The sequence below is a fragment of the Chlorocebus sabaeus genome, chromosome 7 (assembly GCF_047675955.1).
Source record: "Chlorocebus sabaeus isolate Y175 chromosome 7, mChlSab1.0.hap1, whole genome shotgun sequence".
Taxonomy (NCBI): domain Eukaryota; kingdom Metazoa; phylum Chordata; class Mammalia; order Primates; family Cercopithecidae; genus Chlorocebus; species Chlorocebus sabaeus.
In genome coordinates this window covers 103,420,935-103,435,219 of record NC_132910.1, presented here as the reverse complement: position 1 = coordinate 103,435,219, position 14,285 = coordinate 103,420,935, and the positions used below count along the sequence as shown (strand labels likewise).

Here is a 14,285-nt window from a genome sequence, read left to right as displayed (position 1 = left end):
AAGATCCCTCTCTGGAGAAATGCCATTGCACAGTCTACAGGCAGCTCTCAATGTTAGTCTCGGGGCCTGTGATAGTTGAGGGGCTCTCCCATGGCTAGGCTGCAGGAGTCTGCAGTGGAAATATGGACCACTTACCCTTTCCCCACATTGGGGAGCTTCTCCAGGCTCCTAACCATTCTCAGCCAAGAAGGATGTCTTATTTCCCTCTCCTTCCTTGCTTTAAGTGTTTTCTGTCACTACTCTGTTGAATTCCAGTGTTCTCTCTTAAATGATCAATTCAAAATGTAGCTTGTCTACTCACTACTTTTGTTATTTTTTGTGAAGGAGATGAGTGCCAGATGCATCTAGTTAGCCATCTTGAAGCCCCTCCTCTCTTCAAAACTTTGTAGTTATTTTTTCAATCCTGCCTTTGGCATATACACGTGAGAAACATCAGTGAGTTTACTCTGCAGTTTGTAATTGATTCTGATGGTTTGGGGTTGCATTTACTAAAGGGATTATCAAATGAATTCCCTGCCGTGGGAGACTGAAGTATTTATTCATACAATCAACACAATTAGATTCTTATTGTCTTAGCTCAGATGCCGTAACAAAATACCACAAACTGCGAGACTTAAACAGACATTTATTTCTCGCAGTTCTGGAGGCTGGGAAGTTCAAGATCAAAGGTGCTAGAAGATTCAGTATTTGGTGAGAACTCTCTTCCTGGCCTGCAGTCGCCACCTTCTTTCTGTATCCACACATGGCAAGGAGAGAGAACTCTGGTTTTCTTATCTCCTCGTAGGAGCAATAATCCCATCACAGGGGCCCCACTCTCATGACCTCATCTAAACCTAATGACCTCTCAAAGGCCTCACCTCTTAGCCCTAATCCATCACATTGAGGATTAGGGCTTCAATATATGAACTAGAGGGGAATACAAACATTCAATTCATAGCAGTGATCAAACATTTTTGTTTCAACCAAAATCAGAGGACTTCATTGTTACAGGATTATGAAGATAGATGAACTATTGAATTGGCTCTGCATTGTCCAGTTCGATCATTCTATGCAGTAATTGCCTAACTTATACCACAGAGTGTGGTTTAAAGCAGCTGACTTCTCTATTTGCATAGTTCCTTTCACCTTAGAAGAACTTTCTCATAAATTCTTCTAATTTCTTATAAATTATCTCATTTGATAACTTACAAGGTATTTTCTTCAGTTGGCCCCTTCTGAAAGGTAGGCAACATTACATGATATTAGGAAAAAGACCTTCAGCTTACCTTACCATGACTACTGCTTAGACAGGTGAGGAAAAGTTTTTCGCCATGGGAGGATACAGAAAAACAATACCCAAATTAGAAAACAATTCAGGGTATGAATGAGAGAAGTTCACCAAAGAGATAGAGATAATAAAAAAGAACCAAACAGATTCTGGATCTGAAGAATTCATAAAATAAAATACACTTGAAAGATAGTCATCAAGTCAGTAGTCCTTTCCCATCCTGATGGTTTTTATTTTCCTTTTCTTTTTCTTTTTTTTTTGAGATGGAGTTTTGCTCTTGTTGCCCAGGCTGAAGTGCAATGGCACGATCTCGGCTGACTGCAACCTCTGCTTTCTGAGTTCAAGCGATTCTCTTGCCTCAGCCTCCCAAGTAGCTGGGATTACAGGCATGTGCCATCATGCCTGGCTAATTTTTGTATTTTTAGTAAAGACACACCTGCAATTCTAGCACTTTGGTAGACTGCGGCAGGTGGATCACTTGAGGCACGGAATTTGAGACCAGCCTGGCCAACATGGTGAAACCCCGTCTCTACTAAAAATACAAAAATTAGCTGGGTATGGTGGCACGTGCCTGTAATCCCGGCTACTCTGGAGGCTGAGACACGAGAATCGCTTGAACCCAGGAGGTAAAAGTTGCAGTGAGCTGAGATCATGCCACTGCACTCCAGCTGGGGCAATGGAGCAAGACTCTGCCTCAAAAAAAAAAAAAAAAAGTAGGACACAGAGTGCATTTGTTTACATCTAAAAGTGCTGTATGGCATGTACTTAACTTTTAGTAAATGTGAACTTAAATTTATTCAGACATTTTATTAAAATATTATCATACCCTACAGGAGACGTCCTGTAATATCACATAACTTGGCTTGGAACATCACCCTTAACATGGGGCAGCTTCCTAATGCCCTTTGCTTAAGCGCATCTGAAATGTCTGGTCAATGCAAAACTGCCTACCTTTGCGGAAGGTTTTTCTCTGAGCTCTGATTCCATGTTCAATACACTCCCAGCTTGAGCTTCATTTATGTTAAATCGATGCTCTGTGTCACACTTAGCTTGGAGCCCAGGTATAATGGGTCAAGTTTATCACAGAATGTATCTAGGAATAATTTAAAAATCATTGACAATATAACATACTAACTTTGTCTCCATGGCAATCTCAATTTTGTATCTGTTCCCACAGGTAATTTTGAGGAATTCGAACACTCAGGAGATACAACTGAGGAATCCGAAAGACCAAATGAAGTGACTTCTCCAAGCATATTTGCTGCAGTGACCGCCACAGAAACATTAACTGCAAATATAAATTCTACCGACATTGCTCCGGATGAAAATCAGTTGCAGTTTATACTGATGGTGTTGATCCCTTTGATTTTATTGGTGCTCTTACTTTTATCTGTGGTATTCCTTGCAACATACTATAAAAGAAAAAGAACTAAACAAGGTAAATATTTGGTGTATTCCCATTTCCAGAAAATTGCTTCATGTGTTAGTGAAAAATCAATAAAACAAAATATTCTTTGCTTTGATACAGAACCTTCTAGCCAAGGATCTCAGAGTGCTTTACAGACATGTGAGTATTATCCTAAAACCTGCCTGCAGTTGGGGGTGGGATTGGAGAAGGAGTAGAGACATTTTAAAATTAAGCAACAAGGGCTACTTACAATAGTAAGTAATAGATAATACTTTTCAATGAAATTTTCCAGAAGTGAATATATGCATATTCCTTTCTTTAAAAAAAGTTTAATGGAATTTTAAAATACAGGCATGCCTTGTTTGGTTGCACTTTGCTTTATTGCACTTTACAGGTATTGCTTTTTTTTTTTTTTAAACAAATTGAAGTGGCAACCATTGCATCGAACCAGTCTATTGGTATCATTTTTTCAACAGCACATGTTTACTTTGTGTCTCTGCATTACATTTTGATAATTCTCACAATATTCCAAATGTTCTCAATATTGCTGTGCCTGTTATGGTGATCTGTGGTCAGTGATCTTTGATACTACTGTTGTAATTGTTTTGGGGTGCCTGAAACCATGCTCACGGAAGACAGTGAACTTAATTGATAAACATTGTGTGTATTCTGACTACTTCACCGACAGGCCATTCCCCATCTCTCTCCCTGTCTTCAGGCCTCTCTATTTCCTGATACAGAACAATATTGAAATTAGGCCAATTCATATCCCTACAATGGCATCTAAGTGTTCAAATGAAAGGAAGAGTCACATATCTCTCATTTTAAGTGAAAAGCTAGAAATGATTACGCCTTGTGAGGAAGGCAAGTTGAAAGCTGAGATAGGCTTAAACCAGGCCTCTTGTGCCAAGCATTTAGCCAAGTTGCAAATGCAAAGAACAAGTTCTTGAAGGAAATTAAAAGTGCTACTCAGTGAACATACAATGATAGGAAAGCAAAGCAGTACTATTGTTGATACAGAGAAAGTTTCAGTGGTCTGGGTAGAAGATCAAACCAGTCATTGCATTCTCTTAAGCCTAAGCCTAATTCAGAGCAAGGCCTTAATTCTCTTTAATTCTACAAAAGCTGAGAGAGGTGAGGAAGCTGCAGAAGAAGAATTGGAAGCTGGCAGAGGGTGGTTCATGAGGTTTAAGGGAAAAAGCCATTTCTGTAACATAACAGTGCAAGATGAAGCAGCAAGGACTGATGTAGGAGCTGCAGCAAGTTATCTAGAAGACCTAGTTCAAATCATTGATGAAGGTGGCTATGCTCAACCATAGATTTTCAGTGTAGATGAAACAGTCCTCTATTGGAAGAAGATGCCATCTGACTGGGCATGGTGGCTCATGCCTGTAATCTCAGCACTGTGGGAGGCTGAGGCAGATTATTTGAGGTCAGGAGTTTGAGACCAGCCTGGCCAACATGGTGAAACCCTGTCTCTACTTAAAAAAAAAAAAAAAATGCCATCTAAGCCTTTAATAGCTAGAGAGGAGAAGTCACTGCCTGACTTCAAAGCTTCAAAAGATATGCTGGTTCCCTTGTTAGAAGCTACTGTAGTTGGTGACTTTAAGTTAAAGCCGATTCTTATTTACCATTCTGAAAATATGACAGCTCTTAAGAATTATGCTAAATCTACTCTGCCTGTGCTCTGTAAGTGGAATAACCAAGCCTGGATGTTAGCACATTTGTTTATAGCATGGTTTACTGAATATTTTAAACCCACCATTAAGACCTATTGCTCAAAATACAAGATTCCACTAAAAATGTTACTGCTCATTGACAATGCACCTGGTCACCCAAGAGCCCTGATGGAGACGTACAAGAAGACTAATGTTTTCATGCCTGCTGATACAACATCCATTCTGCAGCCCATGGATTAAGGAGTCATTTTGAATTTCAAGTCTTATTGTTTAAGACATACATTTTGTAAGGCCATAGCTGCCATAGATGGTGAGTCCTCTGATAAATTTGGGAAGGAATCTTCTGGGAAGAATTCACCATTCTAGATGCCATTAAGAACATTTCCGATTCACAGGAGGAGGTCAAAATATCAGCATCAACAGGATTTTGGAAGAAGTTGATTCCAAGATCCATGGATGACTTTGAAGCATTCAAGACTTGAGTGGAAGGGTCACTGCAGATGTGGTAGAAATAGCAAGAAAACTAGGATAAGAAGTGAAGCCTGAAGATGCCATGGAATTGCTGCAATCTCATGATAAAACATTAAGTGGCTGAGAAATTGCTTCTTCTGAATGAACAAATAAAGTGGGGGTTTTTTTTTTGTTTTTTTTTTGAGATGGAATCTACTCCTGGTGAAGATGCCATGAACATTGTTGAAATGACAATAGAGGATTTAGAATATTACATAAACATAGTTGGTAGAGCAGCGGCAGGTTTTGTGAGAATCGTCTCCAATCGTGAATTCTATTGTGGGTAAAATGCTATCAAACAGCATCATATGCTACAGAGAAATATTTGTGGAAGAGAGCCAATCAATGTGACACATTTCACTGTGATCTTCCTTTAAGGCATTGCCACAGCCTTCCCAACCATCAGCAGCCGCCACCCTGAGCAGTCAGTAGCCATCAACATCAAGGCAGGACCCTCCACCAGAAAAGTCATTACAACTCGCGGAAGGCTCAGACAATCATTAGCATTTTTTAGCAATAAAGTATTTTAAATTAAGGTATATACATTCTCTCTGTAGATACAATGTTGTTGCACACTTAATAGACTACACTGTAGGAAAAACATAACTTTTTATGCATTTGGAAACTAAAAAATTAATGTGACTTGCTTTATTGCAATACTCACTTTATCGCAGTGGTGTGGACCAACCTGCATATTTCTGGGGGATGCTTTTCTGCTGCTGCCATCTCCAGACGACGATTCTGTATAATTTTGGCCAATAAGCCAATATAACATTTCCCGTCACTGGGGAAAGAGAAAGGCTGATCAAGGAGTGGGTCAGATTAGGGTTAGGGATGGGAAGGCTAGAGGCCCTGGGGTCATCACCACAAGAAGAGCATTCTTTCATCTATATTTCTGTCACAGATTTTATTTTCTCCACCACCCCACATCCCAATTTGATCCTGAAAAGTCCTGGAGGAAGCATTGTTCTTGTTCCTATTGAAGCTATGCTAACTTTTATGACCAAATTCTTCAACTGTCTAAAGATTAGTAACATCAATCTGAAAACCAATTAGATAGAAATTCCCTCAGTCAGAGACCCACTTTGAGAGTATTCAGTTCTGATTTAAGAAGCATCACATGCTAGGGGTCAGGGTAGTTCTAGGTCCAAAGCAGACTTGGGTACTTTTGGCTTGTGGTAGTAAAAATTACTTGATTCTATTTTTTTTTTTTTTTTTTGAGATGGAGTCTTGCTCTGTTGCCCAGGCTGGAGTGCAGTGGCGCCATCTCAGCTTACTGCAAGCTCCGCCTCCCAGGTTCACACCATTCTCTTGCCTCAGCCTCCTGAGTAGCTGGGAGTACAGGTGCCCGCCACCTCGCCTGGCTAATTTTTTGCATTTTTGGTAGAGACGGGGTTTCACCGTGTTAGCCAGGATGGTCTCAATCTCCTGACCTCATGATCCACCTGCCTTGGCCTCCCAAAGTGCTGGGATTACAGGCGTGAGCCACCACGCTCAGCTCGCATTCGATTTTTAAGTTGAAACCTTTATAGTCTTTCCAAAAAGTTACTCAAAGGGTAGGAACATCTCTAATACAATACACAGTCATACATGTATACAAAACTCACTTTATGTCCCTCACTCTCACTACAGGGCACCTCTGGCTTTGGGGCCATGCCTTTGTCCCACATGCCTCCCTCACTGTCCCTGTGCCAGAGGAACCTTTCATTGCCAGCAGCTGAGGCAAATGTGAGCTGGGAAAGAAACCCCAAAGAGTATTTCCTTTCATGGCAGAGGCTGACATAATAGATTCCAAGGAAGTAGGAAATACACATGTTTCTCCACTGCTTGAAATTTCAGGACTTCCTAATAACATAGTCATATGGAAGCTTCTTTCTAAGCTTAAGAAAAAAAAGCAAACAGAGCTTTTTAAATTTTTTAGAATTCAGGAAAGTCATGATTTCCTTCCCCAAACCATGGCTGGTTTTACCTAATGGAGTCAAGGGTTGGGGGGATGTCAGAGGTATCCACTCACATGGTGGGGCTCTTAGGCTCCAAATCCAGAAACTGATTTTTCATTGAATTTCGTTGTGAAAGTCTCATAGTTCAAAAGCCATTTACAAGTGAGAGCTAGCCTCGACCTCAGACATGGCCCATGTATCCTCCATTGTAACTACACTTGAAGTATTTGCTGTTCCCAGAACATGACTTGACTTTCAGGGTGCCTCCATGCCTGGCTGATACCATTTCTTCCGTCTGGAATTTTCTTCTTGTCTGCTTGGCAAACTGCCATCCCATTTTTTAGGGCCCAGGTCTGTTTTTGTTTTGCTTAAGAGACAGGGCTTTGCTCTGTCGCCCAGGCTGGAATGCAGTGGCACAATCCTAGCTCACTGCAGCCTCAAACTCTTGGGCTCAAGCGATCCTCCCACCAAAGCCTACAGAGTAGCTGGTACTACAGGCCTGTGCAACCATGCCTGGGTAGTTTTTTATATTTTAAAAAAAATGTTTTTTAGAGACGGCATCTTGTAATGTTGCTCGGGCAAGTCTTAAACTCCTAGGCTCAAGTGATCCTCCCACCTCAGCCTCTCAAAGCACTGGGATTACAGGTGTGAGCAACCACACCCCATTGCTAGGGTCCAGTTTTTAGGAAGCCTTGAATAATCCTTGCCTAGGCAAAATTAATTACCACCTCTTCTGTGCTCTCAGAATACTTTGTTCACACTCTTTGTTCACAGTATTCACCTTGTCATAAGTTGGTGACTTGCTTCCTTCCTTCCTTCTTTTCTTTTTTCTTTTCTTTTCTTTCTTCTTTTCTTTCTGGGTTATGTTGTCATTAAGGCCCAAGAGAACCAAGAACTGGTCTTATTTGTGTTGTGTGACAGTGTGGCATTGAGGTTGACAGTCCAGACTCAAACCACATACACTGCTTGGTTGGCTTGCACTTCCTGGCACTGTGACTCTCTGATTAAGTTTCTTCATCTGTAAAATGCGCAAATTCAATACCTACCTCATAGAGTTGTGAGAATTAAATGGTTTATATAGGCAAATCACTTAGAAAAAGTCAGAACCTGGCATAAGTGCTAAGTGCTAGCTTATTATCATCCCTTTACCTAACTCAATGCCTAGCCCAACACACACTAGCTGTTTGTTTGTTGAATAAGTGATTTAATTAAAGAATGTTAGAATGTTTTTTAAAGAACATCTACTCTCAGAGGGAAAGTCAAATTTGTACATTATCCTTACTATGAAGTGGTACATTGTTTTTACCTTAAATATGCCTAACTTTAAAAAACACAACAGAGAAAACTTAGAATTTCAAAACAATTGGCTTATCACGAAAATTTTTGATAGAGAGTTTTATCTGAATTTTTTTCTCTTATCAGCCAATGCTTTAATACAGACATGATCACTAGCTGCTTAACAGAGGGATATCATTTCAGAAAAACTGAATGCTCACAGTTCATAAAAGCAGAATATTTACATTAGCAAAATGTGATTTTTTTCAGGTAAAATACAATTATCATGGAAGGTCCCAGAGCAGTATGTTGCTTCGAAAGCTCCCACAGAAATGCTTTACAGGAGGGCATGGATACCTGCACGCTATGTCCCCTGGGAAAGTTAGAAACAGACATACTGTTTCTTACCCCACATGGATAGAGCCTGGTCTGTTATACTATACCAGGAAATAAGTCTTTAAATCTGACAGTGGGAGAGGATTTGGCCAAAACTTTTAGAACACTTCATCTGATTGGAAATTACTTTTTCCTTTGGGCTTTGTCCATTTCATGTCCAGGGAAAGGGAAACATGGTGTAGTAACGTGATGTTCTGCTATCATTCTTCCTAGACCTCCCGGCATTAAATCTGCAGTGTCTTGATGTGCGAGGTCTCTCTGAAAGAGCTGTAGGGGAATCAGCTGGCAATAAACTACTTTAAACAGGCTGTGGCTACATGATGCCTGGCTTGCTCAGTAAATCTTCTGGAAAGAGACCCTTTCTCTTGCTCACTGCTCAGCATGGAAACAAGATAAGGAAGACAGAGGCTCCTGTAGCTCCTGCCCTCCCCTAGCCTCCACCAGACAACCCCACTGTCGAATGCACAAAGGAGAGGATCTGAGAGGAGGGTACTGTCAGGCTAAGTGGGGGTCACGTAGGAACTGAAGGAGGAGGACAAAGTGGGTCGGAGGAGATGAAATGGAAGGGTTGTTGGGGGAAAAATGGAATGGGGGGGGTTGAGATGGAGCTTTGTAAGAGCTGCATTTGCCTCCTGGTTGCAAAGGGAATTGGTGGCTATTCGTAAATAGACGTAGGCCGGTGGAGTGGAGCGGGCAGAGCCTGATTGCTGAGGACAAGTAATTGGTCTCCCTCCTGGTTTAATGCTCTGCTCTTTGTGTGCCCTCCCAGATGTTTTTCTGTTGCCATGGTGGCTGGAGCAGAGGTAATAGCCATGGAGCAGGGAAGATGAGGCCACAGAAAGCTTTTTGCTCTGTTTTAATACTGATTACAGGAGCTTCACACTTGGTGCATCTGGAGCACTTTTGTAATGGCTTTTAAAAGTTTTCCTTCATCTGCATGCAGGCTAGCTTTTGCTCACCCTGAAGCCTGTGGGGAACCCAGATTATAAAGATAAATCCATGCCCACAATGGTGGGGCCATGCAGCCACTTGCTCTCTGGGAAATTAGTCAGGGGTTATTCAGCAGGGAAAAAGGGAGAGGGAGGAGGAGGGGGTGACAAAACAGGAGGATCTTTATGGGTCCCCTGTAGGGATGTTCAATTGCGTAGGAGCTTTGTTTATAGTAAAATTCCTTAAGGAAATGGCCTGTATATTTTAGATAGAAAGTGTGTGTTTGTGGTGAATGTGTGTGTGTGTATTCTCCTTTTCCCATCTAAGTTTCTGAGGAGTCAGGCATCTGCAGGAAGCTTTAGATTCCTACTGGAGGGCAAGAGGACGTAGCCTGCAGCTCCTGGAAGGCAAGCAGTGATGGCATGAAACATACATCTGTGCCCAGCTTTCCTGGATTAGCAATGCCATTCAAGCTTGCCAACCCACAGGAAATTACAGCAGCTCACTGCCGCCAGGAACTCAGTTCCAGGTGTCTGCTGGTTGTGTTCCTTCACTGAGGACCTCCATTTCTCCAGGACAGACAGTAGGAGGCCTCTGATTGCCAAGGATCAGAAACCTCTGACTATTGGGTGGACCCTACAAAATGGTTTGTTTTTCAATCATTTTCACATCATAAATCGTGCAGCAGGCCTATGCTATCCACTCAACATCATTGCCTCATTTCTCTGGATGTGTTGGTTCTCCTGCCAAATGAAACAGGGCTTCAGCTGGGACATCAGGCTCCAATTCTCACCACTTGTTCATTTGGAGTCTGATGTGCGTTAGAGGCATTTTGTAAACAGTTACCTGACTCTCACCTCAACCAACGGGAACTAAAAACAGGCTTCTTGGAAGTTTCACTATGCTAAGTCCAAAATACTGGACATGAGTTGAACCCCAGTGCTGGACAATTGAGGTTAACACCTAATCATTTATTCCACTGATATTGACTAGGCATTTACCAGATACTGTGCTAGCTGGGTCAGAGTTGAGGGGACACCACAATGAGTAAGACAGACGCGATCCCTGCCCCTTTGTACTTATGGTCCAGTGAGAGAGACAGACAGAAAAAAAAAAATCAAACAGACGAGTTGACCAATGAGAAATTGTGGCCAATATTATGAAGGATGCAAGCAAGGTGCTGAGCTGGGGAGCAACAGGAAAGATGGGCCCTGCTTTATATAGAGGAGGTGGGGAAGGCCTCCCTGAGGAAAGAGTATTTAAACTGGGACCCTCAGGATGTGAGGGATCCAGCCATGCAAAGAGCAGGGGTAAAAGGAAAATTCCAAGGGGAGCCCTTGATGGAAGAGTCCACATCCTCTGCCAGGAGTGAGGCACAGTGCCACAGTGCTCAGCATAGTGTATCACAAGAAATAAAGCAGCAACCTTTAGATCTGGGACATTTTACTGAAGGAGGCCAAGGAGCAAGCCCTCTTGTTTCACCCTCCCTTGCCTTTCCTTACCACTGTTTTCCTCTTCTTGTGGATGTAAAAAATAAAGACAGATGAACATCTGATCTGAAGTGAGTGTTCTCAGCTGACCATCCACATCTAAAAGAAAGCAGATTTCACAGGGATTAGGACCTCGTTTCAATATGGCAATCCACACTTGTTTAACTCTAAGTTAATGATCGCTCCTTGAAAAACATTATTTAATGTCATTTTGCTCTCTTTGTAAAGCAGACTTCAGCTGTTGTTGAGATTAAAAGTTGTTACAGAAGAACAAAGCTAACATGACCTTTATGTTCATTTCCTTTTAGATGAACTGGGAAATGAAAACGTGAAAGTGTAAGTTTTCCCTGCTGCTTCTGATCCACCTGGGGTGTGAACAGCAACAGTTAGGGCAGACAGCTGCCTTTTCAGGTGTTTTTGTTCTGACACCTTGCGGAGCTCTCCTGCTTCCCAGGCTGGGCTGGAGATCCCTGGTAGCCTAAGGGAGGATGTGCTGGCATCCCCAAACCCTGTCCAGCGTGTGAGTGTGATCTGGGCAAGGACAGTGTGTCATCTGCTTTATTTGTTGTCCTACGTTCAGGAAAGAATCCTGACTGCTGCCAATTTCAAGTGCATAGCAGTTAAATATTCCATCCCTAGTTGTATTTCAAGATGTCGTTTCATTTACTCTGATTAGAAATTTTATCACCGGGAAAGATACTTGAGCTGGTATTTAGCAGGGGAGCCCTGGTCGAAGCAGAAGTTCGCACAGCAAGAACCCCCAGGGATGGGAGAGAGAGAGGAGGAAGAAGGGAAGAGTGGGAGGAGCAGGAGGAAGGGAGAGGAGGGAGGGAAGGAGGGGTGGGAGAGAGAAAAACAAGCCTCCACTCAGAGCATGTTCTGGGGTGATGCCATCCCCTCCCCACCTTCCAAGCAGCCTCCTGGTTTAGAAACTCTGTGGCTTCCTCTACACAGTGCACTGCCTACGCTGCTTTCAGAGCTGGTGGTCCCTCCTTCCCCCGCCCCATCTCCACTAACCATGGGCTCTGTCCCTTGACTGTGCACTTTGAGCTTCTGCAAGTGAGGGCGGGGAATTTCTGAAAGCAGCTGCTCCATTTCTCCAAGAGAGAAAGGCCGGGGAATTGAAGGGACAGATGATAACTATAGCCTGTTGACAGTGGCCTCTTGACCTGGGGCACAGATCAAAAAACCCCAAGGAAGAGGAAGTGAAATTAAGCAAGGCTAAAATGCTTAATGTGGCAACTCCCCGGAAGGGCCTCACCCTGTGAGCCTTGCAGACTTGACTTTGTACCTTCAGGGGAGCAGTCAGTCTCCTGGGTTCCCTTTTTAGTCCACTTGCTGGCACCCCACTTTTGGACCTGTGATAAATGTATGTTTGTGTGGTAGCCTTTCTTCCTACTGAAGTTTGATAGTTTGGACAAGGGCAAGCCCTCAGGCTTCCCTAGAGCATAAGGCACTGAATCAAGTTCATCTTCCTCAGGATCAGCACTCTAGTCTCTTTCCAAATGAAATCAGACACATTTCACACTTCTTTCCAACAAGCCTTTTGCTCTCTATTTCTAGCCCTATTTTTGAGGAAGACACACCCTCTGTTATGGAAATTGAAATGGAAGAGCTTGATAAATGGATGAACAGCATGAATAGAAATGGTATGTGGTAACCTAAAGTTTTTTTTTTTTTTCCTTTCCTCTTTAGTAACAGAAGGCTGCAACAGCTTTATAAATATCTCAATAAATCCTGGAGTGAGACAGAGCCCAAACCCACATTAGATCTGGTACATGCAGATAATAAACTTGGTCTGACAATATTTAAATATTCAGCTTAATTGTTGCCACTTGTTTTTATTTCTGTACAAGTTGTTGAAATGGTCTTTTTGAAGCAGAAAATGGTATTTTACTCAAGAAAGGAAATCTCTGAGGCCAAATGATCTGGAAAAAGTTAGCATTTGGCATTAACTTATACATTACAGAATTTAGAGATCTATAAGTTTAAACTGACTATGGATATAAAACTTTATCAAATGTAGTAGCCATAGATCTGTGCTGTTCAACATAATAGACAATCACCAAATGTGGCTATTTAAATTTAAATTAATTAAGACTAAAGTTAAAAATATTGAGTGTTTAGTAGCCAATGGCTACTTAAGTGGACAGTGTAATGTAGAATATTTCTATCACTTTAGAATGCTCTATTGGACATTGCTCATGTAGATGGTGATACACATACCCCATATGACAATTTACAATTGATATCTGGCAGTAATGGAAGTATATGTTCCTTACTTTTTAGTAAATCAATAATGGGACTTTAAAATGATGACAGCTGCTTTTTCTTTTTTAAATTCCCTTTAAAAATTAATTATTTTTACTACTTAGATTAAATTAATAAAAACCCAGCATTATCATATCGTTTGTATTTTTTACCATTTATCTTTAAAACAAAATACCCTAGAGTCTGTCAAATTCAACACTCTCTAGTAGAGTTGGAAAATTCAGAGACTGGTTATAAGAATTATTACTACCAGGCCAGGCACGGTGGCTCACGTCTATAACCCCAGCACTTTTGAAGGCCAAGGCAGGTGGATCACCTGAGATCAGGAGTTCGAAACCAGCCTGGCAAACATGGTGAAACTCCATCTCCACTGAAAATACAAAATTAGCTGGGTGTGGTGGCGCATGTCTGTACTCCCAGCTACTAGGGAGGCTGAGGCAGGAGAATAGCTTGAACCCAGGAGGCAGAGTTTGCAGTGAGCTGAGATCACACCACTGCACTCCAGCCTGGGTGACAGAGCAAGACTCCATCTCAAACAAACAAACAAACAAACAAAGAATTATTACTACCAGAGGCTTATCAAGATGTGATTTCAAAAAAGAGCCACTCAGCTAACCTGTACAATTTCTAACAGGAAAGAAGGACTCTGTAAAGCCATTCTATTTGAGGATGGGGCGGGTCATTGAGACAGTACTTCAGGAATCTCATTTTGTTGTTTTCAGTTGCTAAAAGTAATATGCATACATAGTAGAATTTTTAAAATGCAGAAAAAAAGTAGAAGAAAAAAATTCACTACAGAAAGGCAATCTCTTCTTATTATGTTGCTGCATTACGTTTTGTGCCAGAGATTTTGTGAAATATAAAATCATGATTCTGTCATACTCACTAAAACCAGAAAACTGGAAAAGGCATTTCTATTCGACAACTAAAGCTGAGTTATTTTGACATATAGGTGATAGAATCAAAGAATTTTTTTGCCCTTAAAAATAACGAGTGGTGTATAGAAAGGAACTCATGACCATAGGAAGATTGGTTGTTTTCCCACTTTACCCAATTCTTGTCTACCACGCAATCTGATGGAAATCATTCTGCAGACACATTGGAACCTCAGGCGAAGCC

At 41.7% G+C, this 14,285-nt stretch overlaps 1 protein-coding gene across 1 annotated transcript in view; it reads left to right on the top strand.

Moving 5' to 3' along the window:
• TMEM154 (transmembrane protein 154) overlaps positions 1-14,285 on the top strand; it is a 54,351-nt gene that overhangs the window by 24,865 nt on the left and 15,201 nt on the right. Inside the window, exons 2-5 of the mRNA XM_008000005.3 lie at positions 2,445-2,705; positions 2,796-2,834; positions 11,204-11,231; positions 12,459-12,544. Of these exons, the coding sequence (XP_007998196.1) occupies positions 2,445-2,705; positions 2,796-2,834; positions 11,204-11,231; positions 12,459-12,544 (414 nt within the window). The remainder of the gene's footprint in view (positions 1-2,444; positions 2,706-2,795; positions 2,835-11,203; positions 11,232-12,458; positions 12,545-14,285) is intronic.